Source organism: Crassostrea angulata, chromosome 9 (assembly GCF_025612915.1).
Source record: "Crassostrea angulata isolate pt1a10 chromosome 9, ASM2561291v2, whole genome shotgun sequence".
In the NCBI taxonomy this organism is placed as follows: Eukaryota; Metazoa; Mollusca; class Bivalvia; order Ostreida; family Ostreidae; genus Magallana; species Magallana angulata.
The window spans coordinates 15,834,394-15,861,980 of NC_069119.1; the positions used below are offsets into that span (position 1 = coordinate 15,834,394).

A 27,587-nucleotide genomic window follows, 5' to 3' on the forward strand; every position below is an offset into this window, starting at 1 on the left:
AGCCAGCTTAATTTAAAACCATTTCGTCTGCAGGTTAAACATTTATTCCGCAATCTCCCCTCGAAGGAAAGTAATCAACACATCTGCCGTCTGGGAGAAAAAGATGCGTCTTATTTTGTGCTTGATGTGTTTTGTTGGACTAGTCTCTGCTTGGACAGGGTAAGTGAGTTGTACTTATGTATTCCTATTTATCTACATATTTGATATAAACAATTAATTTTGACAACCATTTTTAAAAATCATAAATGTATATTGATAAAGATAAAAACCCCTCCAGAAAAAAAAAACGAGAAAAAGAGATTTTTTTTTCGTGTAAAAAATCGAAAGACACGCATTTTATTAACATTACATGTGTATTTTGTAGATCTATAAATACTTTTCTATTTGATATTTGTTGTGCATGACAGAATCAAAACATGGATTAATCATCTGTCGAACGCATTCAAATTCACACTCCGTGCCAAAATGTCGTCTGCTTTATTCTCCATGACACATACTGCGTACAATTCAACACTCTTTCACAAACCCCCTTTTTTATTTTTATTTATTTATTTTGAATATATGAACAAAATATATTAGCGAAATTGATTGATGTGAAAGCATTGCAATATTTTACGTAGCCCGGGACAGAGAATTTGGCTTTGAAAGCCATTTAATCTGCATTCTATTAACAAAGAGAGCATTTTTTTTTACTCCTTGTGTTCGGTATGCATAGTGATGCACTTAAAATGTGCAGTGATGCTATATCGAATTTTCTTTGTGCAACGAAACCTAATACACTAACTCCTGCTAAAGAAAGTGCAATAAATATGTGATAACGAAAGTCTTGACTTTCAATTCAATATACATTGAATATCAAGTATTTTTATGGGATTCTCTCTCTCTCTCTCTCTCTCTCTCTCTCTCTCTCTCTCTCTCTCTCTCTCTTTCTCTGTTTCCCCTTATCTCTCTCACCTTCTCCTTTGTTCTCTTCTTTATCTGCATACCTGTCTGTCTATCTGCCCGTCTGTTTGTTTGTTTGTCTGTTTGTTTGTCTGTTTGTCTGTCTGTGTATGTCTGTCTGTCAGTGTGAATGGCGAATCTAGATCAGCAGGTATTTTATAGTCATAAACGGCCTTTTTTTATTTTTTTGGTGAATTTATGGTTCCAGTTTTAATGTGTCTTCCCTATTACAAGGAAATATAGGAGAGGACAATGTTGATCCTGACAAAGTTGGCACTCAAGAATTTTTATATCGTTACACAATGATAAAATTGATAATTCCGAAAACAAGGTGTAAATATTTCCCGTTCTTCGAGATAATCTAAGTTATCGCGTTTTTTATCCGCAGAAAAAAGGCTTTAGGATTACCCCGGTTTGTGTTCTATGCACCCTAAGGCCGCAGGCCGATAAGTGTATGAAATTCAACTCCCCGTACACCCTTGTTAGACTTGGATAATGAACTAATTTCCTACATAGGCGTCGGAACCGGGGGTGGGGGGCTAGGGGGGGCTTAGCCCCCCACTTTTTTGGCAAAGTTAGACCTAGCCACTAGGGACATAACATCATAGAGGGTTCAGCCCCCCCCCACTTTTCCTCGCAGCAAAGATTGAGAAGTTGGAGTAATAGGCATACTAGCCCCCCCCCCCCCTCCCCTACGGATTAGGAATTTCATGATTTTGGGAAAAAAATTTTGGTAAGTAAGATTTTTTTGTGGAAGTATAGGTATACTCCCCCCCCCCCCCCCCCCCCGCACGGATTAGGATTTCCATGATTTTGGGAATTAATTTTTTTCCTCCATATTTCTGAGGATTAGTCTAGCCCCCCCCCCCCCTCCTCCACTTTCAATTTGCTTCCGACGCCAGTGTCCTATGTTATACAAATGATAAAGAGAACCAATCAGATCTTGCGTTACAAGCGACATAGTAAATATTTGGGTATATACTTGTGCCAGTGCAATCTTAGATAACTGCTTGAAAAATCACAGGCTTCCTGTTGAAACTGAAAAAAAAAATTGTATAGCATTAAACGATGCTCAGACGACGAGTTTCATACCGCTTTCGAAGACCTTTGTTTATTGGAATTGATGAAAATCTTAGATCCTTATTTGTTCTTGTAAAAAAAATAGACAATCATCATCGCGGACCATAGAAAGTCCTGTGTTCTTGTCAGACGCCATGATGCAGATGTTCGAAATATTGACCCGGGGTCATTGCATAGATGAATATTTTTCAACAAGAGTCAATGTATAGAATTTCTATGCATTAAAGATCACATGTAAACAGCGTTAACAACTATTAACTAGAAAATAATTATTGAAACCCAAAATATGTCTGGTTCTACCAAACTTTCATCCATCATTTATTCCAAGAAAACTTTTCAGCCTAGTTTCGATTTCACTTGATATACTTTAAATATGCGTGGATGGACGTTTCCATTGTAACTTGAACAAATAAATTTACCACGGTGGATTTTAATCTCCCTCCCTCTGTGTGTGTGTGTGTGTGTGTGTGTGTGTGTGTGAGAGAGAGAGAGAGAGAGAGAGAGAGAGAGTTTAACTATATGAAAAGGTAATGGTTAATCTATCATGGTTTGAAAATAAACACCTGAATAAAATAGGTAAATCCAACGTTTAGTTTTAATCCAGGAAGTAAAGGACAACAATCTCTTTGTTCTGCTTGCTGCGTCGTTGGTGCTTCAAATGGTTAGTGTTAACTCAGTAGGCCTTCTCTGCGGGAGGACAGAAATAACGACAGAAGGGATATATAATTTGTTTATTTTTTTTTATCAGGGAATGTGAAAATAATTTCCGTTTTCAAGCTACGATACGGGTATTCTAGGAAACAGCGAATTTCAGTTGCGGGTAGAGAGTAGAGCGGGTTATTGCGACTGTATTTGAACGTTTATTTTAGTATCTTTATATAACCTGCTGAAAACTATTGTTAAATTCCATTTTGAATTGTCAGTTGACATAATGCAGAAATAATACGATATGTATTCCTGTATGCCACTATATAGAACTCTATAGGAGACACGTTTTGTGATGCAAAACCCTATTCATAAGTACTTTTAGACTGCAGTATTAAAGTAGTTTGTAAATATAGTGGTAAAGTGGTAAACCAAACAAACAGAGGAGACATTATGTCAACAAAAAACTTAATGAAGCATATTAAATGATTATCTTAAGTTTTTGAAACATGCATGTCTGTTCTATTCAATGATACATATATACTCTTTTGTTCAATCAAAAAAAATTTTTTTTAAAGAATTGCATCGGAGTGGGAGCAAATTTCATTGACATTCCAACCCACAAAAACTTTCGATTCTACTTAGTATATATCAACTTTGCAGAGACGTACGATTCCAGACAAATAAAATTAGCCAATGTAGGATTTAAAAAAGTCACGAGTGCTCTCTCTCTCTCTCTCTCCACAATTTGTCAGATTCAAATTTGGAGGGAAATTTTTGGTCGTATTTCCCCGAGTTATAGATAGGTACAATGTATTTACTGAACTACTTATAGTTTTAAACCCCCCAAAACGTTATGGTTGGCCTATCAAGGTTTAAAATTAAGCACCTGAAATAAATAGGTCAATTCACCCATAAGATTAATTTAAATCAGGAAGTAAATTTGGACAGTTTCTTTGTTCTGTTTGTTTCGAGTCTGGTTCCTTTGACTGGTCAGTAATACATCATCAGGTCGATCTTCTCTGCGGGAGGAATGAAAGAAAGAAAAAAGAAAGAAAGAGAAAGGAAGAAAGAAGGAACTGTTTTAAAAAATAAGTTAGCTTGAGTTTGTCTATGTCTCAACTGTATGTGCCGCAATAAGAGAATAATGTCCTAAACAGCATAAACTTGATAAAAATATAAACTGTGTGTGGCATTCCCGTTCTCCTATTATGGCCTCCAACTCCTGCTGAATGGCATCAATTATGTCAACAAAGAGCTTATTGAAATATAAATATTCATACGTTTTTATAAAGACGTTTATCTGCTCTTACAAATCGTGCATGAATTATTCAATTATGTATTATTTGTTCACGCATCGGATTGGGGGTGAATTTCCCACAGCACAAAATCTTTATATTCTACTTAGTATATCAACTTTGCTAACACTGAAGATATCAGACATATGAAAGTAGCCAATATAGGATTAAAAAATAGTCACGTAAGCTCTCTTTCCAATAATGTTATGGTTTTATTAAGGTGTGACATTAAGCATCTGAAAAAATAGGTCACTTCAGCCTCAAGTTTTAAACCCGGAAGTAAAATACGGCAATCTCTTTGTTCTGTTTGTTTCGTTGCTGGTTCCTTTGACCAGTCAGTGATACCTCATCAACTCGATCTTCTCTGCAGGAGGATAAGAAAATAAGAAAGAAAGAAAGATTTAGGGAATTGGTTTAAGGAAAAAATTCCTGGCATAAAAAATAATTTTTACCAAAATTTCAGAGACAAAAAAAATACTCTCTGATTCTGTTATCATTTTGCTTATAACTTTTTCAGCAATTTTATTTTGCATCTCGATATATACATGCCCTTTTTCAAATTAAAAAAAATATTATTAATATGAACGATGTACATTTAAATCATATATATTACAGTGAAAGAAACGCAACTGTCATTTGTAAGATTTACTAAATATGAATTCAAATTTGTGCACACGAAGAAAAATTACTGTCTTTGATATTTGAACGAGTCTTGTTGAAGGCTTTAAAAACTAAATGCAAAGTCCCATAGTGTTTTAAATTTTATATGCCTTATAAACCCCCCTTGATTGTTTGGATTTCCGTAGCTCAAACCTGAATTATTTTTTTATGCTGATCAAAGCTTAAATTTCAATACATGTCTATCTAAAGTGTTCGCGTTTCCAGAGCTGTTAATGTAAATGACTCCGGGAAATACCCTTACCGTTCCTCCTTTCATTCAAACCTATATAGAACAAGTAATCACTGTGATATCATTATGAAGCCAATTTGTTCTTAAGATTATTTTTGCACTCTGGAACTTTTTAAATCGCGTAATGTAAATATTCCGCTCGATTTATCGGTTCATTCATAATAAGTACTTGTACTAAGTTATGTGCCAAAGATACAGCAAAATAGAGAGAAATAAAAAAAAAAGTGTAACCAAAGGTGTATGAATACAGATCTAACGACAATTTGCACCAGAAATTCGACTCTGCATTTTCACTTGGGTTAAAAAGTTCCAGAGTGCAATAATAATCTTAAGAACAAATTGGCTGGATAATAATATCACAGTTATTACTTATTCTAAATAGGTATGAAGAACTTAATGGTACTAATTGTTTTCACAGAATTTGCGTATAAATAAGGTAAATCAGTCCAAAACTAGCGCACGTTTTTCTGCGCAATAAATATACAATTTTTTTTCAATGGGTGGCCCTGTAGCTCGCAGGTCGTTCATCCGAATTTTTCAGACCGGGAGCTACAGACCTGCAGCTAGGAATAAAAGCAATAACGGGTTCAGTTAAAATACAACTCTGGTTTTAATTTAATATAAATCATATCATAAATACTTTGTGTTTGTAAAGTATGATGCATAAAAAACAAATTATATTGCATGAAAGTTATTATTATACTTTCATGTTAAATACTGAAATCTGATTGGTTTAGACGCAGTTAGTAACCCGTTCTATTACCCTCAGCGTTAGCAACACACTTGGCAACGGGTAACACAACAAATTACATGCGCGTAAATTATGCGCGTACGGTTCGCCGTAGAATTCACTTCATTTCTATATAAAAGCAGAATCTAAAAAAAATAAAATAAGACATTCAGTATGATAAAATAAATAGTGCCTGTTTGGGAGGGTAACTGTTAAAATTGACACCCCGAGAAATCCATTGTCAACCGACGCGAAGCGGAGGCACTATTCAAAAAATGTTTACCCAGGTATACACTCCGCGTACGATTTAATACTAGTACATTCGATATACAGGAAAATATGTTAACTTATTCCTAAAAACTTCGATAGTTTACATTAATTTTCCATTTTCAATGCATTTGCAACTTTGAAATAAATTTACTTGCTAATGAGAAGGCAAAAAATGAATAACACGATAGGATTAACGGAAAAACTGTTAAATTGAACGATAAACCTGATCTGATTAACGTACGATATGATAGAATTAACGCAAGATAGACCAGTATACACGCACGATAGGATAGGATTAACGTACGATAGAACAGCTTACACGCACGATACGATAGGATTGTAAAAAATATCGTGGCGGGTACTGTAATACATGTAGCATTAACAACCTGTTCGATAATCAATTCATTAGTTTTTCTTCACAATTTGCGCTATTCAAAATTGAATATATAGAATCAGGTCCAGTGTGTTGTATACTATAATGAATTTTATGTACATATGGAGGGCAAGTGTCTAAGTTGAAAGAATTGTTACTAATTGATACTAACCGGTACTATAAACAAAGATAAAAACGACTTTAATATATTTTTATTTCGAAGGGAGGAAGGAAGCGTATTTGCACAAATATATTTTTTGATTTCATTTATTATTTTTTACTCGAATATAATTCACTGTCTTTTCTTTCCTAGGAACACTGACTACAGATGGAGGATAAAATGCGAGTGGGTATGGGGCTGTAGATACCAAACTTGGTCTGCGTAAGTTACAGTTACAATATCATATCAAATACAAAATCAAGATCACGATTCTGTCAAGTTTTTGTTTGTCGGGCAAGATAAAATGGAGATATAATGTCTTTCGAAAGGATAATGTTCTTTTAATCATCCAACACAATGTTTTGTCCTTGAAATTATCCAGTAGTGTATGAATTCCATTGTGTTTTGTCCACGGAATTATCCAGCTCTGGATTATTTTCATTGAATTATCCAGCAGTGTCCTCAGAATTATCTATCTTTGTATAATATCCTCAGAATTATCCAGCAGCGTATTAAGTCCTTGAAAAATCCGGCACTGTAAAATGTCTTCGCATTTATTCAGCAAGGTTTATTATCCTAAAAATTTTCAGGCGCTAAGGGATGTCCTCAGAATTATCTAGCACTGAGATATATCATAGAAATTATCTGACATTGTATAATGTCCTCACATTTATCCAAGACTTCAAAATGTCCTCTGAACTGTGATATCATCAGTACTAAACAGCACGAAATATGTCCTCGGAATTATCCAGCACTGAATTTTACACTCGGATTATTCGTGGAAGTATATGTTTTTGAATTGTCCGACATATTTTTATACTAGTATCTCCAAAATTATGCAGCACAGTAAAATGGCATCGGAATTATCCGACACATTATCTATAAAATTATTAGCCAGTATTCAATAAATCAATTATTCTTTTTTTAACCACGTTTTTTATCACTAGAATGATTTGTCTAAAATTTCATTTTTTTTTATGTAGATGCTGTTCTTGGGGATGGATTACCGTTGAGGTGCGTTATAAAGAATATTTCTGCCTTACCGGATGGACACACAATGGCAATCGAGACTGTACTATCGGTAAGTATCGTTATACTACAAATTGAATTATAACTTTGAAAGTCAACTTTAAAAATTAGCTAGAGATATGAATTTTATTGTGATGAAAATAAAGATGAATTTGAGAAATGAGAAATATGACTCGTTTGCTTTGTTACGTAATGCCCATGTAAACAAAGCTAGAGGACATATTCTAGGAAGTTTATATCAAATGTCAAAATGTCAAAATGTCAAAAGAAGTGAATAAAAAGATTGCTTTCAGTTTGTTTTGTTTCCGACATTGTCATAACTGTCTATGATCTTGTTCTCGATACGACGTGTATAAAAATTTGAACTAAAAAAATCATGGATACTTTTTGAAAAAAGGATATGCCAAAAAAAAAAAGAAAAAAAAAGAGGATATATTTGTTCACCTCTAGTCTGAAAATTCTGCATCAAATATTAATGGAATTTAAACACGATCTGAGCTCAACATTTTGAAATATAATCTATATATTTTTTTATGTCGAGAGTAGTTAAACAAGGTATTTCTAATGCTTTGCCAAATTTTAAACGTCTTAAATTGAGTGACGAACGAGATACATAGGTCACAATTCTTTGTTATGTAAACAAAACTAAATCCTTGGTTTTGTTTAGGTCAGGGTCGTATTGGTAAATAATAGTCAAAATTTATTTTCATATGTTTATAAATCTATTTATAAACACAATAATACATGTGACATGTAATTTGATTTAGTCTATGGTATAGTCATACCTTTAAACTACATTATTTGTAAACACAACATGACAACTCAAGCTTTGTTTACATGCAAAACAAAAACTTTTAATATGCTTTGTATCTCGCTTGTTACTTAATTTTTACATTCAGGTTTAAGTCAAGCCAATGGAATGGCAATGAATTTTCTTTTCGTAACTGAAGCTACAGTGTAGAAAAAGTACAATATGTAAAAACTAAATCATATCTTAGCTGGAAAATTATTGGAATAAGCATGATGAAGGGATAACAAAAATAATATCCGATTGCTTACAGCTTTTGAAAAGTTGGTTTATGTTTGCGATTTGGATTTGATATGGAATATTTTGGTAAATACACAAACCTTGAATTTGATATACATTCATCAGCACATTTGTAAAGATGGTGAAACATATTCATGATTTTTTAAAATGCCTACAATTTAAACCATTTTTAGAAATTTGTTCTTCGCTATACCGTGAATGCTTGAATTGGTCTACTAAAACGTTGTATCCCTTATATTTTAACCAATGTATATTTATTGAGTGTTCATACCATATATATGTCAACACACATTGGATCAACATTTTCTCAATAGCTTCACAACATGGGTTGTTAAATTCGTTTAAACACATGCAGAAGTTTTGTTGACAATTTTGAGTTCTGGCAAATGAGTTATCTACCCCAGAAGATTATCAATCTGACTGACATTATATAAATAGTGCCTGTTTGGGAGGGTAACAGTTGAAATTGACACCCCGAGAAAACCATTGTCAACCGACGCGAAGCGGAGGTTGACAATGGTTTTCGAGGGGTGTCAATTTCAACTGTTATCCTCCCAAACAGGCACTATTTATTTCGTTTTACTGAATGTCTTAATTTTTAAGAAAATTTTACTGCTTTAATATAGGAATAACGTGAATTCTACAGCGAACCGTACGCGCATAATTTTCGCACATGTAACAATTTTTAATGTTACCCGTTGCTAAGTGCGTTGCTAACGCTGAGGGTAATAGAAATAGTCATGCGTTATACATGCATGTGCCTAAAAGATAAACCCTATTAAAAGAAAAGAATCAGAAAAGCAACCAACAATTTTTTTTTAAAACCCAGTGGCCTCTGATATTCTTTTTTTTTTAATTGTATTTTTTTATAATAATTGATACATGTAAATGATTCATTTATTTAAGATACAACGTCACAGAATTACTTTTTATTAACCACACTTTACGTAAGATTTCACTAAGTCTAGTCCTTTGTATTTTCTCATATACGGTTGATTGTAATTTACAGCTATATGTCCCTATGATTGTGGCGGATCCAGTAGAGGGACATGTATCAGTCCAGGGGTGTGTAGGTGTAACGCTGGCTATACAGGGACATACTGCATGGATGGTAAGTCCACACACACACACATTCACACACACACCAGCGAAATCTGTCGATTACCTATTGTATATCCATGTGTTGTTTTTTTAGCGATTCGCGAAGACGGAGTGCAAATATTTGCGACCATTCGAATTTTTGCAAAAGTCGTTTTTTGTGATTTAGAATGTTGTTTGTTTAGTTTATATAAGCTTTAACATACCAAATATATTGTTTTGTTGTGTTTATAAGAAATCTCGAAAATATTATCACTATTAAAATAACTGGATATACAGTATTTTAATAGAGAGTTGTAATTGCATAGCTACATTCAAGGGTGTTGTAAAAATAATTGCAGATTGAATCTTCATGAATGATCATGAAAGCGGTTTTACAAGAAAATAATCGGATGGTGAATTAGAGTAAACATACTTAATTCAAATAAATTCGGATGCTTGTCCATGATGATTACATACAAAAGTAGTTCACTCATGTTTAATTTCTAGAACGTATCATATGTCAATCTTTATTGAAAGCTATTACTAAAATATACAAGTATCTCAAATTTTTTGCCCAAAAAGGAATGATGCACTATTTCACCTACTTTAAAAGGATCTTATTGTCAAATTTCTGTGCAAAATTCAGATGTTTATCTGTCTTTTCACAAGATTTTTTAATTTGAGTTTTAAATTCTTCAGAAAAGATCCTGTTCTCCGGGATAAATGGCAAATTCTCAAATAGTTTTGTAAAACTAATATATTTATAATCTTATTTCGTTCTTTCAGTGGCCGCTTGTTCCCACCTGAAACCCTGTTATCCGGGTTACTGCACCAGTAATGCGTGCATGTGTACCAACAACTTTTCCCCTGAGAATAGTGGAACATCAAACTGCTTGAATTGTATGATTTTTTTAAAATATACCCTGTTAAGTCCTGTTTTTCACATAAAAACAGTAAATAAATTGCAAAATTTTCAAATGAACGAATCTTCAAAATTTATGCAATATTCCTTTGTTATTAGTTCCAACGGACCAAGATTATTATCCATCCATTGAACAAAGTACTTTGGACCTTGGATACTATCATCAGGTTAAAGAAATGTTAATATACAACATGACAATCGACTCTGCTATGAGCCCTGATAACGTGGAAACGTTCTGGACCAACCGCAGGGACGCCAACAGGATGAACTTTACTTTTCAGTCTATTTTTAGCCCAAGTACACTTAATTTTCCGAGTAGGCCGAATTACATTATCCAGCATGCTTTTGGAATCACCAAGGCCGATGTCAATGTCGTGGTGACCAAATTAAACAATGAAGGTTAGTTTACAATTAGGGCTAATATTAAAAGACATCTAAAGAACTCGAATATCACGAATTTAAGTACTTTCATGCTGTTTTTTTTAAAATATATCCTTTGTACATGTACCTTTTATCCACGAATAAAAATCCTAAAGTATTATGGACACATTTCGAATTCATTATACATAAAATAACATCAGCAAAATAACATTTCAACAAATCTTTAAGAAATTGAAAATCTACGAAAATTGACCCTCACTTTAAATGCGATTTGATTTTATTGGATACAATTTGATTGTTTTGAACTTAACATGTTAACGAATTGATTCCATTTTTGTTTTTCATCATGACACAGGCAAATAATGATTTTACACGTATACTCACATTTCAGTGTCTTTGTCTATGATGACACTACAATTCAATTTTGTATTGTATAGTACAATACATTTATCAATACCTACTGTGATATATAGTAATCGTAAAAGATTAATTTGATTACCCCAGACCATATTTGATAATCTCATAATACTCACAAAATAAAAGATTTCTTATTCCTATATATAAATAAAATTTCTTTATCAAATAAATTGTGTGTAAAAAACATATTTATTCAAATTTGTTCCAGAAAAATACAATCAAGTATTAAATTGTAATGGCGTCACCAGAGATGCTCCCATTAATGAAAAACTCTATCGCTGTGACACGAGTATCGACGATTTCGACATCCGGTTTGATTCTGGTGATACGTAAGTACAAAAAGCCTAGTTATTATTAAACCTGTAAACAAATAGCAACAGGGTCACTGGCCATTAGTGTACACTGCAAACATGTAGCAACATATTTAAAGATCATTCTTGTACAACTGAATGTTGGCATATATAGCGATGGGGTTAACGGTTATTTGTTATCAACTGTAAACATAGAGTGACACGATTATAGTTTAAAGGTTTACTTCATGTAGCAACAGGAATAAAGGTAATCAGTTTACAACTGTAAACATAAAGCAACACGTTAGAGACAAAGTACATATAGTAATATGGTGAAATTTAAGGTTATACATTTACAACTGAAAACATTTTGCAACAGGATTTAGGCTAAAATATAAAGCAGTTAACACGTAGGACTAGATTTAAAGGCTAAAGTGTTCAAGTGTTAACACGTAGCAACGGGGTGAAACATTATATATTTACAAATTTACAACTGCAAACATGTAGCAATGAGGATAAAGGCTAACGTGTTCAACTGTAAACATGTAGCAACAGGAATAAAGGCTACCATTGTAAAAATATGCAGCAGCAGAATCAAAGTATAAAAGCTTACGACTATGACACTAGTATCAGGGTTAAAGTTCATTAATTACAACTATAAACAGTAGTGTTAAAGCTCCTGGGATTCTCTGTCTTGTAGATATCTAGGTAAAACACATCATATTCATACAAGTGTATACTAGAGACTAGATAAAAAAACACATCAAAAAGGAAGAAAATGTCCGAAACTGAACATTTGAAACTGAAATAAATTGTACTTTTTACATCTTAATTGATTTTCATTTTCACACCTTGGATTGGGAATTTGTAGATATTCGGTAACATTCAGAGCAGAAAACGGAGGATTTCGAATTCTTGATAATGGTGGAGGGAAACAGTATTACACTGGCAGACCAACAACAAGAAAAGTCGACCTAAAGTTTGATACGGAGATACCGTACCACTGCAGTGAGAAGAGCGAATGCACATACCCCGTTTCAGATATGATGTCTGTTCAAAATGACGTCACAAAGGTAACATTTTGACAAGACTCTTTTTAAAATAAATGAAGAATGTTAATACACTATACTGGGTTGAATATGAAATTTGAGGATGTGGATTTAGTTTTTAATTCAGCACGTAATCAATGTGATCTTCTCCTGAAAGATTATGCAATATTGATTTTATCGTCAAATTTCAGACTTATGAACATAATCGTCGTCCAAATATGCAAAAAAAAAACCTTTACTAGGGCTTGTTATTATCATGAACATGATATCAATGCAGAACATTTCTTTAACTGGCATATTGTGTGTATTTCTAATACCCAGGTACCCATACAAATATCATGGAGAGGGTGGAAGGATCAGTTATCTAAAGTGGCACGTTACGCTCTGGAAGTTTTTAAATTAGTGAAAGGAGATAATGGCACATTAAAGGAACCGTACACAGACTTAGTACCAAATCCCGTCCCCATTACTATAAGGGAGTTCAATGAAACTACAGAGGCAGGGACTCATTCCTTTACATTTCGACCAAATGTACCCGGTGTCTACTCCTGGATACTGGAGATAAACGACAGAGCAAATAATTCGGCCTACGTCAGACGTTTCGTCATTTATGATTCAATTTCCTCCGTGACGTCAGATGAATCCCATCCGTTTTATGCAACATCCGGTAATTCAATAGTAAACTATGAATGGCAAAACTCAAACCCTAAAACATTTTCGTTTTCCTGGAAGAAACACTTTTTGAACAAAATACACGAAGACGGAAATTTCTTAGCCCGGATCAGATTGTTTCCAGATTCCCTTTCTGACGGTGGAGATCGAAATGGCTACAAAAATATACCTGATAAATACGATGATACGGAAGGAACAAGATCCAGAGACGCCATACCCAATGAACGAGGAATCATCAAATATGACGTTGCCTATAATATTGGTAAGGACCAATCATCACCACCAACATATCAGTATCGAAATCACAATAGCACTTCGATTGAAATTTCGGAGACCCAAAATCTCCAGGATGGAAATTCTTTCACGATTTGGGTCAAAGCTTACGATATTCTTGGCAACACCAAAGAAGAAAGATTTATTCTTCATTACGATTCAAGCAGGCCAGCAGTGTCAACAGTAGAATTACGAAAAAATGTCGGAGAGGACAAAATGAATTTTACCAGCAGGTAAAGACGTGATATATGTAATGAAACAATCATTCCCTGTGCACGAATATGAATATTTTTTTCTATAAACGTAAAGATATTCCCAGTAGGAAAGCATTGACATAAGTTGAAGACACACTTTGTAGGTACAGTCAAGCTCGTTATCTCGAAATCAAATGATCAAAACAAAAGAATTTGAGAAAATTCGAGATATAAAGCGGTATGTTAATTACATTAAACTTCAGGGATTCAGACTTCCTACCCACTTTGATATATCCGTGGTATTCGAAATATTAAAGTTCGGGATACTGAGTTTGACTATATACAGATGGAAGGGTCTTTGTTAACACATTCACAACGTTATAACTCGAATCAAGACTAATTCTTAAAACAAAAACACAAAACGAATGCGTAAACATGTGTTTTGCAGTAACCTTATAATTGATATGCCGTGTAGATTTTGCATATGTCATTCTTTCCTATTCTATGGTCATAAGCAATGAGTTGGATCAAAATACTCACTGCAGTTTTATCTGTATATTCCCATTCAGTGTTCATATTTTGGGAGCTTCTGATCCCAACAGTGGTGTGAAGAGAATCAAGTACAGGTTCAAGGCTCAGAGTACGGGGCGAGTTATCAACAACAGAGAATATGAGTACCTCAATCCTACAAGGGTAAGTGAAATCTAGCTGTTGTTACTAAGTATATGTACAGACTAGCTATAATATATACATACTTTGGTTCCGTAGCAAGGGATTTTGAATATATATGAAAAGTTTACTGTAAATCATGTTAGAATTAAGGGAATTTGCAACGAAGTGCTCCGCAGTAAAAAAATTCACAAATTTTCTCTTTTATACAATGAATTGAGTAACATCGTTTGCATTCTTTAATGGGAGAAATTTCTTGGAATATGAGCTGTTCTTGAATATTATGGTAAATAAACAGTGTTTCCGAGGTAACAAAATATGTCATTTCTAAGGATAAAGCTATATCGCTCTGCTTCAACAAGCAGATTACATAGGCCTCAGAGCAAAGAGGAATAAATTTGGATATGGCAAACAATGTGACAGTGATCAGACAGACGACGACGGGGGGGGGGGGGGGGGATGTTCAGACCTACTGCAACATCTTCAACGTTTTGATAAACAATATAAAAAAAAGAGTAAACCAAAAATTCATTTACTCTGATATTCTTTAGGACGTTGTGGACCAAACGTCTAATTCGTTCAGTTTCATACCTGGTTTTTTTTATATTATATGGTGCAGTATACATTGATGAATGAAACATTATAGAATAATATACGGAGAAACTATTCATAGCTACTTATCTTTGTTGACAATAAGGTTATTTCCATATCAAAATGACCTCATAGCAAAGTCGGAACTATCATTGTCTCAAGTTTTAACTATTAGTTTGTAAAAGAGCTGATGAAATTTGTGTGTTTCTTTTGCTCTCCTATAGCACATGTGAAGGTTAACTAGGAATACAAAATATTAAAACTTTTCTTGATGCCTCAAAGATATGTATTGTTAAATTGCCTTTTACAATGATCTTTTTCATTTATTTTTGTGTGTGAACGGCAACAAAATCAGGGATGTTAACTCTTAAATGGGAAAAAGGAGGTTGAGGTTAACACTTTTTTGTATATATTAGTCCTATAAATTATGTTCAGTCGGATATCATGCAAAAACGATTTACAATAATGTGTATCATTTGATTTATAATCACATATCTCACTCATTAAAAATTGTGCCTTTCGAATATTAATTATTGCGATTCATTTCTTGAATTTCATTGAAATCAATGTTAAATGCGAAATAAATATTTTTGGAATTAATTTTTTTAATAAGGATGGAAAGAGAGGTTGGTAGTGTCTGTTGTTTTCTATATATATACACATAAAATTTTCCTAAGGAATCTATGAACAATTTTTGTACATAAACCAGGAAAGTTGCCAATGCCCTTAAGAAGTTACTGTAATGTTCATTTAGAAAAGTAATTTTTGTGCACCTTTGTGTGTCCATTTGAAAGAAAACTCGTATAAATGTAATTCACAAAAAACTTTGGCTCTATGATGATTTGAAACTTATTATTACTTCATAAAAACAATATCTATTTCTATAGAATCAAGTGTGCAACAAATATAAACGATAGGCAACGTTTACAAAAATACAACCCAGCAGAAAAGTTGTACCCCAAATTATGATGTCATACTTTTATTGTAACATTATATTAATCGGAATATTGCTAGGCCTTGTTCTTTAAGTTGAGAAAAAAACGGACAGAAAAAAGCTTTGCAAAGTTCCAACTAATCTTTTGTATATAAGAGATTGCATTTATAAAAAATAAAATGTTTGTTTTAGGATGAGAGTTATTGTAACACAAACCCATGCGACTCAAACCTGCCGACGGGGGAATCGTTTGGAAAAACCATTGACCTTCCATTCTCAAACTGTCACGCCATGAATGTCAGTGACGTCTCCACGGAAACTGTTACCATGGAAATGGATGTATATAACTCAGCCGGACTTTATATCTCTAGAAGTTTGCAGGTACTTAAAGGAATATTAATCATTTTAACGTTTTTGCATCATAATCTTAGAATTGTTTTTATATCATAATATATATAAAACATCTGTAACATTAAAAAAGAGAATTAGTGATTGCATTAACAATGTCATCTTTTTTCCAGATTACAAATCTTACTTCTTTAAGAGGAGTCAATGATTGTAAGTAAGGAGAGAGAGAGAGAGAGAGAGAGAGAGAGAGAGAGAGCGCATCTGTGCCAAACTATCAAGAGCTTCACGATAAAGAATATTATGACTTTTCTTTTTATTATTACCAATGTTTTTGATTACATAAATTTTGCATTTTGTAGACTTTGGTCCAATGGAAATAAGAATTGCCGAACAGATTGGACAAACATTAAAAATAATGTGGGATCAAGCCCCAAGTTGCTACAACATTCAAGGATTCGAGTTTACATATTCAAGAGGTACGTCATTGATAATGGAAAAAGAAAAAAAGAATCTTGTTTAGATTAATTAATTTATGCTGCAGTTTGTTCTTATGAAAGTCTTTAAATGTCATGTACATATATCATTTAAACAAGAAAATGCTCTCTTCGGTGACTCATGCGAGATTTTAAGGTAGCAACATCGCAGAAAAAATACATAACCCGCGTTGAAAGTACTGGATTATGTTAATTTATTCTGCATAACCCGCATGAAATATAATATAAAACATTGATTGTTTTCTTTTGACAAATCATTTAATTAATCATAAACAGTTGCTATAAGTAATTAAAATATTGTAAATATGCATCAGTACATTGGATGAAAGAAACAGGCAAGTCATGCAATATGAAAATTTGAATCTGACACCAACATGATTATTTCGTGCAGCCCTTGATTTCCTTAGGTTGCTGAAGGTTTCGACCAATCGACAAATGTATAAAAACGGAATCGTTTAGATTTCAGTCTTCTTAGTGTTTACAACTATGTGATTACAATCGGTTTTCTTAAGAAAATACATCAGTAGATGTAAGTATATTTATATGAAACACATTTTCAGCTAATGGTCAAGTTATAAAATCGGAAATATTCCATGAGGTCCAGAACTGGGTCATATTAAATGGCGTAATAGAGAACACAGGATATCATCTCCGGTTAAATACCCTGTATGGAAATGATCCGAACAATCCCATTCGAAGTGTGGATTCCAACTTTACGTTTACAATTCCAGTATCAGGTAAGAATGATGTTTAAAAAATCTATATAATTTCTTTAGATAAAGTAATCAAACTAAAATGTTATTTACAAAGAAAAATCTATTATTATTTTTAAAGATCTATTTCGGTGGCATAAATGAAATGTAGAATGCAATTTACAACATCAGGGAAAACGCACTCAAACAAAAGTCGCAACAAATATTCATCAAGAATCAACAACAATAATTATAGTTTGAAACTGACTACCCTGGGTTCACCGCTTATAGTCACTTATGTTAATAGTACCTAGCCTTGTTTAAAAGGATTTAGACACGATTTGATGATTAATTTCAAAATTTTAAATTTTATTTTTCATTTTTTTTTATTGTTTTAAAAGGTTAATATGGAAAAATTTAATATTTTGTCATAAATTTAATATCAAACATAAAGTTAGTAGCAAGATACAGAGATTGAAATTTGTTTTGTAAACAAAACATCTTTAAAAATTAGTTCAAATAATGTATATCTGGTATACAATTTGTATACTGTAGTTTTTATATTCCTTATGGTTAAATACCTCTTTCCATCATATCAAAGATATTTCAACTTAAAAATGTTGAAGCGATCTTACATGTAGTTTTTCCCAAAGATATTTATGCTGCACATTTGGACGAAATTTAATTTTAAAAAAACACCACATACCTGTGAAAGAAGTGCAATTGAATTGGCTGAAAGGGAACATTTTTAAGATAACTTCATTCACACTCTATCATTTTTTCCTCTTAAAAAATCCACAGGAACACAGATTTCCTTACGGATACTTATAATGGGGAATGTTGACATCTTTTCTCCATTCAGAGATCCCGCGGAATACCTCGCAGAATTTTTCAACGTTATCATAGGGTACCTTCATCTCTTTAGCAATTAATTGATATTCTCCGTAGATTTTAACTTTAAGCCTTGTATTGAAACCTGACAAGTTTAATTTCTTGAGATATTTTCATACTATTGACAAAACATCGTCTGAACCAAGAGGTAATTATAAATATTGATTAATTTAAGAAAATATGCAGCAAAAATATCTTGGGACAGACTATAGTGTAGATTCAAATTTGTTCAAATCATGATCCCTGTAGGAAAAATGCGGTAAGAAATGGCGGGGAAGAGAAAATCTTTACATACGAAATAAGATTTAATTACTAGTATTCCCAAAATCTTAAATGTTTTAAAATATGACTTTTTACTTACAGTACATATAAGTAAGTATCTTGACAATTGTTTATTTTGAATTGTTTAAAATATGCTCTCTGGTCACACAAGAGGATAAACTTCATTATAGATTATTCATATGAAAGAATGTTAGAGATTTTTTTTTAGACCTGCAATGCTTGTGATATGACTATAAATACATCCAGTTGAAAAAACCCGAATTTATGGAGTTTAATATTTTTCAATCTTTTTGTACAGGATCTATTTTAACACATTGTCCAGATATATTGTATATGACGCCATAAATCCGGTTTTATACATGTAGCTATTGTTGCTAGGGTGAGCGAGGTGGCCTATGGGCCTCTTTTTTTTTGCTTACACATATTAGGATTTAATTCAATGTCTTGGTCGGTACTATTATATTTTGCCTTATACTATAGTATATACTTATACAGGTACATGTATAGCCTTCTTACAATAAATTTGCCCCTATATACCTATCAAATGCAGTGGAACTCTGTATGTGTATGAAAATCTGGATTTATCAGCAATCTTAACATTCAATGTACATGTATACTAAGGTCCTTTTTTTTTTTTAAGTATAATTCAGAATTTATGAAGACTCGAACAAAAAAACCATAAATAAAGGAATTATCTAAAATACTACTCTAATTGCTTTACCACAGATATGTATTTTTGTTTTAAAGTTGTAAGAAGACTTGCACAAAATCAATGTTCAATATGTTTTTATTTCTTTATTTTAATAAAATCTTTTATTAATATATACTTTAATCAGAAATATGTAGCCCTTTACAATGCCTGATTGCCCCGGGTCAGGACAAGCAGTTAAATCTTAGATATGGCCAGTAATTAGTCCTTTTACCCCATTTCATTTGTAACCAGTAACAAGGCACTGTTTTCTGATAACAAAAGAAACATATATAACCTATAACAAAACTGATTATTTTCTTTCCGCTGGATGGTTTAATTTCTTACAATAAATTTGCCCCTATATACCTATCAAATGCAGTTGAACTCTGTATGTGTATGAAAATCTGGATTTATCAGCAATCTTAACATTCAATGTATACTAAGGTCCTTTTTTTTTTTAAGTATAATTCAGAATTTATGAAGACTCGAACAAAAAAACCATAAATAAAGGAATTATCTAAAATACTACTCTAATTGCTTTACCACAGATATGTATTTTTGTTTTAAAGTTGTAAGAAGACTTGCACAAAATCAATGTTCAATATGTTTTTATTTCTTTATTTTAATAAAATCTTTTAGTAATATATACTTTAATCAGAAATATGTAGCCCTTTACAATGCCTGATTGCCCCGGGTCAGGACAAGCAGTTAAATCTTAGATATGGCCAGTAATTAGTCCTTTTACCCCATTTCATTTGTAACCAGTAACAAGGCACTGTTTTCTGATAACAAAAGAAACATATATAACCTATAACAAAACTGATTATTTTCTTTCCGCTGGATGGTTTAATTTCATCCAGTAACAATAATTACAACTATATTCTATTGGTGACAAAAGGTAACAGAGATGACGAGCCTTTTTCTGTTTAGCAGTTAGTCTTATTTTATTCGGTTACAATGGTAACATATATATTCTCTTGGTGACTTAGGGTAACAATAGTGACAGTCATTTTCCTGATTTACAGGGGGTCTTTTTAAAATTGGTTACATTGGTTACAATGGTTACCTTAACCTAAAAAAAAACCCTAACCCTAATTCTAACCATATATCAACCCTAACCTTAAACTAACCTTAATCCTAACCCTAATCCCAACCCTAACCCAAACCTAACTCTATTTTGTAACCAATGTTACCAGTAATCACTGTAACCTGTCAAAAGTACATCAAAGTTTGAAAATCATTTATAATCAAACATTGTTTCCGATGTAACCAATGTTGATGGTTACAAATAGAAAGGGGTAAATGTCAGCTATTTTGTAACCATTGGTACCAGAAATCACTGTAACCTGTCAAAAGTACATCAAATTTTGAAAATCATTCATAATCAAACATTGTTACCGATGTAATCAATGTTAATGGTTACAAATAGAAAGGGGTAAAAGTCAGGACTAAGTTCTAGCCATATATGTTCCAGTAAACATCGAAATTCAAAATACTATTCAATTTTTTTCCACAATCTTTGTACAGAAAGACAATCCAACATAAGGTGGTTAATGTCTTCCTTTTCACACGAACAGAGTTCACATTTTGCATAAAACCTTGATTTGCAATTTCATTGAAAAGAATTGCAATTCAAAATATTATTTACAACTTATCATTATATTCACCAAGTCTTTTGTCATACATGTTGTTTACCTTGCTGTCATAAATCTCTCTCCAATTTTCTCTACCAATATTAATAATTTGTTTACTGAAGATTGATAGCAAGGTGGTTTGGATTTTTATTTAGCAAGTTTACATAGTAAAATTTACAACTCTTATCGAATATATCAAATAATAATTTTAACTCTTTAAGTTTTCATCTTTTATAGAACCACCAACATCAAGCCCGAGTGTTGCAATTGCCGCAGGAGTTTCCAGTATGTTTAACCTTTCATCCATATTATGTTCAATGTGTTATAAATGTTGCATAATTATTGCAATCTATAATAAATGATTTTTTTTCGGGGAGGAGGGGGGTTACGTAAAAGTGAAAGGGGTTCAGCTAAGTTAATAAACTATAGTATGTTTTTGAGAAATACAGCAGTAACATTTTAATTTTTTATTTAAGAAAATCTGCAATTTTACCTGTCGGTTTACATGTAGTGATCTCAATTTGCATAACATTAGTATTACACATTTTTGCTCAGCTTGATATACAATTAAGCAGAATGACTGTGATGTAGTCACATTATTTTAAACTTGCAGGTGCTCTTATCATACTCATCATTTTGGTGCTTGTCTTTCTGATATTCATGGTGAGAACTAGACGAATGAAGAACCCAATAGAGAGATTGCGCTCCATGTCCACGAAATCCAAAGGCGGCCCCTTCATTGAGAACAACTTTGATTCAGTAGTGACGAGACCTAACAACAAGTCTAAGGCGTACAATGTGAGGCACCTTTTTGACTTACATGCATGATGTCACCTTATCCATAATATCTGATTTAGATTTAATTGCGAAAATTAGTCGTCGCGAACTATGTTTACCCCCAGAAAATCGTGAATAAAAGTTGATTACCAGCCCAATCTCTATCTAATAGTGTACTTTAGTAAAACTGACAAATCTGATCTTAAATTGTTATAAAGAGGATGTGCGCTCTCTCTCTCTCTCTCTCTCTCTCTCTCTCTCTCTCTCTCTCTCTCTCTCTCTCTCTCAATATTCTTGAATAATATTCAGATCTTTTAGAAATTATATTTTACATTCGTAATTTTCTTTAAAAACGCAAAATAACAATTTTAATATTTTGAAAAATAATTATTTTAGAACCGAGCATACTCCCAGGAATTCGAGGATGACGTGTATTATGCTGAAAACGAGACTCCGCTCAGGTATCAGATTGTTAGATCCAGGACCACGTTTGAGGAAGAGATTGCGCGCGGAAAATTCGCCATCATTTACAAAGCCAAATATCTGAAGGACAACTCATCGAATACCGTGGTAGCTAAAACAATGAAAGGTAAAGATACATTCAGTTGTAACTAGATTTTACCATAAAATCAATAGTAACTGGTTTAAATTGTAATTATGGCAGTGTCGGGAATATACATACATGTTCATGTAGTTTTAAACCAATTTTACTTTTTTTTTCTTGCGACAAGACCTAAGAAGTAGTTATCATACATAAAAAAAATAATGAATTTGAATCAAGACCAAAACATCACTAGTGAAATTCCTAGCATTTACAAACAGTAACACACAATCACATTTCTTTCTTTATAACATCAGGTTAACAAAAAGTATTTCATTTGAAAATATTTTTTATGTAAATAAAGAAAAAAACTCTTGTAATTTGCTAGAATTTATATGCTCTTCTCATAATAAATGCATGTGTTTATATGATACGTTATTTAGCTAAATGGTTAAAGATCATTATTAAAATTACTAGTAGGTTGTATTTGCTTACATGTTTTTGCCAATCCATACCAGAAACGCTTTTTAAAGGCAGGGTTATTGAACCCTGTAGATTGATAAAGGATTTTACTGGATACGTTTAAAGTAAACCTTTAATTCGCGTCGCAAAATTATGAAATTAATGTTCTAAATCATTTGCATCTTCAGAAAACCCAACACAGAATGACATAGAGACAATGCACGCCAAAGTCAATTTCTACGCCATGAAGATAGGGGAACATCCCAACGTCCTCAAGTTTATCGGTGTTGTGGATGACGATGTCCGTAAGTATATCATTCATTGTGACGCATTTCCTCTCTTGCAAAACCTTATCATAAAACGCAAAATTTGGACCACTTGAACGAGTTCTCTCTTGAACTCGTTTTTAAAATAGGAGACTACAATGGAAAAGTGAGAGTAAGCTCAGAAGTTAAAGTAAATAGCTCGTCTTAGTTTTGGTGTTGTTTAGTATAAAATAAAATAAGAAATGTATTATTTAAAATCCCTAATATGAAAAAAAATGTTTGATGTGCGAAAAAATTATTATATAAAAGTTCTGTATATTAAACAAACCTTCAAAAATTCAAAATAACATGCAGTTTTTACGATCAATCTCATAAAAATCTAACTTATTTGTGCACTGTTGCACCCAAATGTTTAACCGATATCTTAAAATTAATGAAAGGAAACTATAATTTTTTACAAATAATTATCGAGGTGATAATATTCGTTATAATGTTTACGGGGTTTATTCATTTTTCAGTTGGTCGTTTCATGGTCCTGGAATATTGTGAAAATGGTCAACTTAAGGAATACTTGAAAGCCAACAAACACAGAGTTAACGACGAGATGCACGAGAAACTGTACAGATTCGCCTGTGGAATCTGTAAAGGGATGAATTATCTTGCGTCCCAAGGGGTAATTTCACTATTTATATAATTTATTTTTAGCAACTCTTGTATTAAACTTTTGTAAAGATTACTATTGTATTAAACTGGATCCTATTTATACTTTTTTATTCTTCTTTTATTCAAATTTTTGTCAGACAAATAAATAGTTTATTTAGTAAAAAGCACGAATTAAAAAAATACTATTACCATTAATGAATTTGATAAAGATACCGACATTTATATTTGGAAATAACACAAGCCCTAAATTTCCCTGCAACTTGAATAAAATTAAAAACATTTCATCAATATAACATGTTAACTTTGGAAAATTCATCATTAAAACATGATAACCATTTTCATTCATTCCTTAATCTAGGTTGTGCACAGACGCCTGGCAGCAAGAAACATTTTGCTGACATTTCTGCTAGAAACGAAAATCACGGGCTTCGGGCCAGAGCCTCGGGAAAATGACGGCAGCGACACAAAGACGGTATATTGTTTTTTAAAAATAAAATACGACATGAATGTAAGAAATAAAATATTTGCAATATTTAGTAAACTCTGAGACGATTTTGTACATCGTTAGAAAGTGCAGGATGGTCTTAGGCAATATCACATTAAGAAAATCAATGTTGATCAATGAAGATAAAGAATAATACAGAAAATTATTAATTTAAATTCAAATAAAATGACACTATCCTTATTTATTAATAGTTTATGGCTCTGTATATAATTATGTTTAAAAAAATCAAAGTACAGCTGAACTCTAATTTGTACCCTATCTGCTAAAATGTTTCCCTTGACGAATTGTCAGAAACCTGTCAAATACACTTTAATTGTTTGCAATACTAGTAGTCAGTCTCATACCAATAACATTAAAGTGTTCAGTGGATTTATGAACCTTTAAATTGGACTCATACGAAGGTTATTCTTTTACTTGCGTATCTTCTGAGTATGTTTCATAATAATATACATTTTGTTGTTTGTTAATATCAGGAGCGAGTTCCAATCAAATGGGTGGCCCCCGAGTGTATCAAGACAACGAAACACGCCACAGAGAAGAGCGACGTGTGGTCCTATGGAGTGGTCCTCTGGGAAATATTTTCCATGGGTAAACCAACCATTGGCATTTGTAAATAAAACATGTCATACTTCAAAATGTTTAACACTAAATTTCATGTTTATGATTTAATGGTTAATTTTTTTTTGTTTTTACATCTAGTAGGGTTTGTTTTTGTTTTCCCTTTGCTTTTAATTCAGCGGCTCCAATTTTTTCATGTTCTTACATTGTATTTAAGATTTTTCTGATTTGCAGGAGAGGCTCCTTATGATGGCATCAAGAGCATGGAGCTTGAATTGAAGCTGAAGAAAGGGTTGCGACTAAAGAAACCAGAACATTGTGATGATGTGTATGTCCAATTTATTAGCATTCTTATATTCCTTAATTAATTACCCTTCATTAAGTTTTTAATGTTAAGTAAGCAATTTTACCTTAGTACCATTTACTTTTTTTATACTTTCAGTTTTTTTAAAATCCAAATAGCCTTTTGCTTAATCTTATAAGAATACATGTACCTTTTAATAAAAACCGAAATCTTACATTTGCAGGTTCTACAAAATCATGAAGAGATGTTGGACATATGAATCAGAAAAACGTCCCAACTTCGAAGAAATCCTAGATGAACTGCAAACTCTTTTTACAGGCAACATCGATGGAGACGAATACTACTACTCGCAGAATGGACTTTACGACAACCGAAAGTGAAGAACATTCAGCTCGGTCGCTTTTACGGCACATGCAGCTCTGATCGCAGTCTCAGACAATCGTTATATTTCAAGTGTCTCAATATACAATTTTGTTTTGTACAAGTAGCTCATTTCTACTCGCAGAATGACCTTGACAACAACCGAAAAAAAATCAATCTGTTTAATTTTAGTGCATAATATGAACTAACAAATCAACATCGTGTCTTTGTTATATGAACTTTTTTTACCTTTGCTGCACAGAATATACTTTATGACAAATGAAAATGAAGAAAATTTAGCCGCTCGCATTTACGGCATAAAGCCGAACTTTACCACGCAACATCAAACAAGATTTATATGCATGTTACTGTGTCTCAAAATACATCTTGGTTTTTTATTTGTACTTGTTTTTACACCTTTGTTACTTAAATGTATGCGGCAATTCTCATGTTCATGTTGATATCATTTATTGATAATGTACCAAATAGACTGATGATATAGTTTTCGTTAAATCGTTCATCAAAGTAACCAGTTTGTCCGTCACAAAAGTATACGTTTTTTAACATACCCATAAACATCCATATATATTATTCATATATTACATGTATTACTTTAATTGAATTCCATGCATTATATACTGGTACACGTATATGCTAGATATCTAAAAATGTGTATGTAACCGTGCAATTTTAAACAGAGCCCATATAAGTATTCCACTGGGGTATCTTAATATATTCTAGTATCACTAGTAGTTCCATCAGGTAAATCAAATTTTACATACTTAAATACGCTACAATGTTCTTTATTTTTTATATTGTGAAAGCAAGCAATACAATATACAATTTTACAAAAAATTCCATATATTATTCAGCAATGTTGCTGACAACTTTTATTTTATAAGGTGAAAATATATAGAGAGAGGATGGGTTAAAATTACAAATGCACTAAAAAGATTATAATAAATAGAAACCAAAAAAGAACTAATGAAAAGAAAATCAATTAATTAAAATGTAAGAGTCCATTTCTGTCAGAAAATGTTATTATTCATGAGTGATCACTGTCTGAAGTATAATTGTATTTCAAAATATTTTTAAAAAAATTGATGAATTGACAGCGGTCTTTATAGATGTACTGTTTTATTAATATTGGCATAGAACTGAATAGTTCTTATAGTGCATTCTTATTACATTGACTGAAAATAAAAGTTGCAGTACTTTTAATTTCAGGATATCTCGATTGACAAATGCTATCAAGATTTTCTAAAATCATTGAATAAAGTTAATTCAAGGGATAAAAGTTGATAGGTTTAATATTTAGTTCTTTATTGTGCGTTTTAAGTTTTGATATTTTTTCGGCAAGAATATATCTTGTATATGGACTTGAGGTATAGAAAATAGAAATTTTATGTGATCAGGAATTTTCATGTTTTACTGGGTTTTTTTTAATAAATTGTCTGTTATTTGTTCCACCATTTAAAATATGTCAACAACATGTTCACATGAAAATCAATCCACCTTTAGGAGCTAATAAACATTGCATTTGAACACATGATGTAGAATTATGAAAAGAATTGATTAAATTTTAAAATTAAAATTGTGTTTTATTTTGTTAATGTATCAGTAGAACACTTACTTTGTTGTTCTCCTTTAGTCTTCTCTTTTGCCTACCTTTGACTTTCATCTATGTTAGCTAAAGCAGAGATATTTTCTAAAATGTACAGTCAGGTTACTATATTTACTGAAACATTATAACAAATAGACACTGGTCATGGGGGCAAAAAGAATTCTAAAAAAAATTCTCTATAAAATAAGAACCCACATGTTCATCAGCACAAAAAAGCCACACACACACACACACACACACACACACACACACACACACACACACACACACAATTTCTCTCTCTCTCTCTCTCTCTCTCTCTCTCTCTCTGACCTGGCTGTATTAGCATAAATAAGTACTTTGTTCGATTTATATCATATTTATTCCAACAAGAAAAAATCAAAAACTCCTAGTTATTGCTTTATTGCATTTACTCTTTAAAAAATACCGGGTTCGATCCCTACTTTGCATTTCTATTAAGATTTTGTATTGTATCTTCCTTTTATCTTAATTATAAACCACGGGGTCTAGTGACCTGTTTTATTTTTCTTGGTTTTGA

The 27,587-nt window shown here is 32.3% G+C and overlaps 1 protein-coding gene across 1 annotated transcript; it reads left to right on the top strand.

Moving 5' to 3' along the window:
* LOC128162907 (uncharacterized) lies at window positions 1-27,019 on the top strand. The gene is made up of 23 exons (XM_052826328.1): window positions 1-159; window positions 6,562-6,630; window positions 7,392-7,489; window positions 9,495-9,596; window positions 10,352-10,465; window positions 10,587-10,886; window positions 11,494-11,614; window positions 12,447-12,648; window positions 12,946-13,802; window positions 14,333-14,456; window positions 16,150-16,338; window positions 16,479-16,515; window positions 16,665-16,781; window positions 17,360-17,536; window positions 21,227-21,274; window positions 21,603-21,787; window positions 22,163-22,355; window positions 22,958-23,074; window positions 23,554-23,708; window positions 24,057-24,170; window positions 24,677-24,791; window positions 24,996-25,089; window positions 25,289-27,019. The coding sequence occupies exons 1-23, from the start codon at window positions 104-106 to the stop codon at window positions 25,443-25,445; spliced, it is 3,741 nt and encodes a 1,246-aa protein (XP_052682288.1). The 5' UTR covers window positions 1-103; the 3' UTR covers window positions 25,446-27,019.
* The last annotated feature ends 568 nt before the right edge of the window (window positions 27,020-27,587 follow it).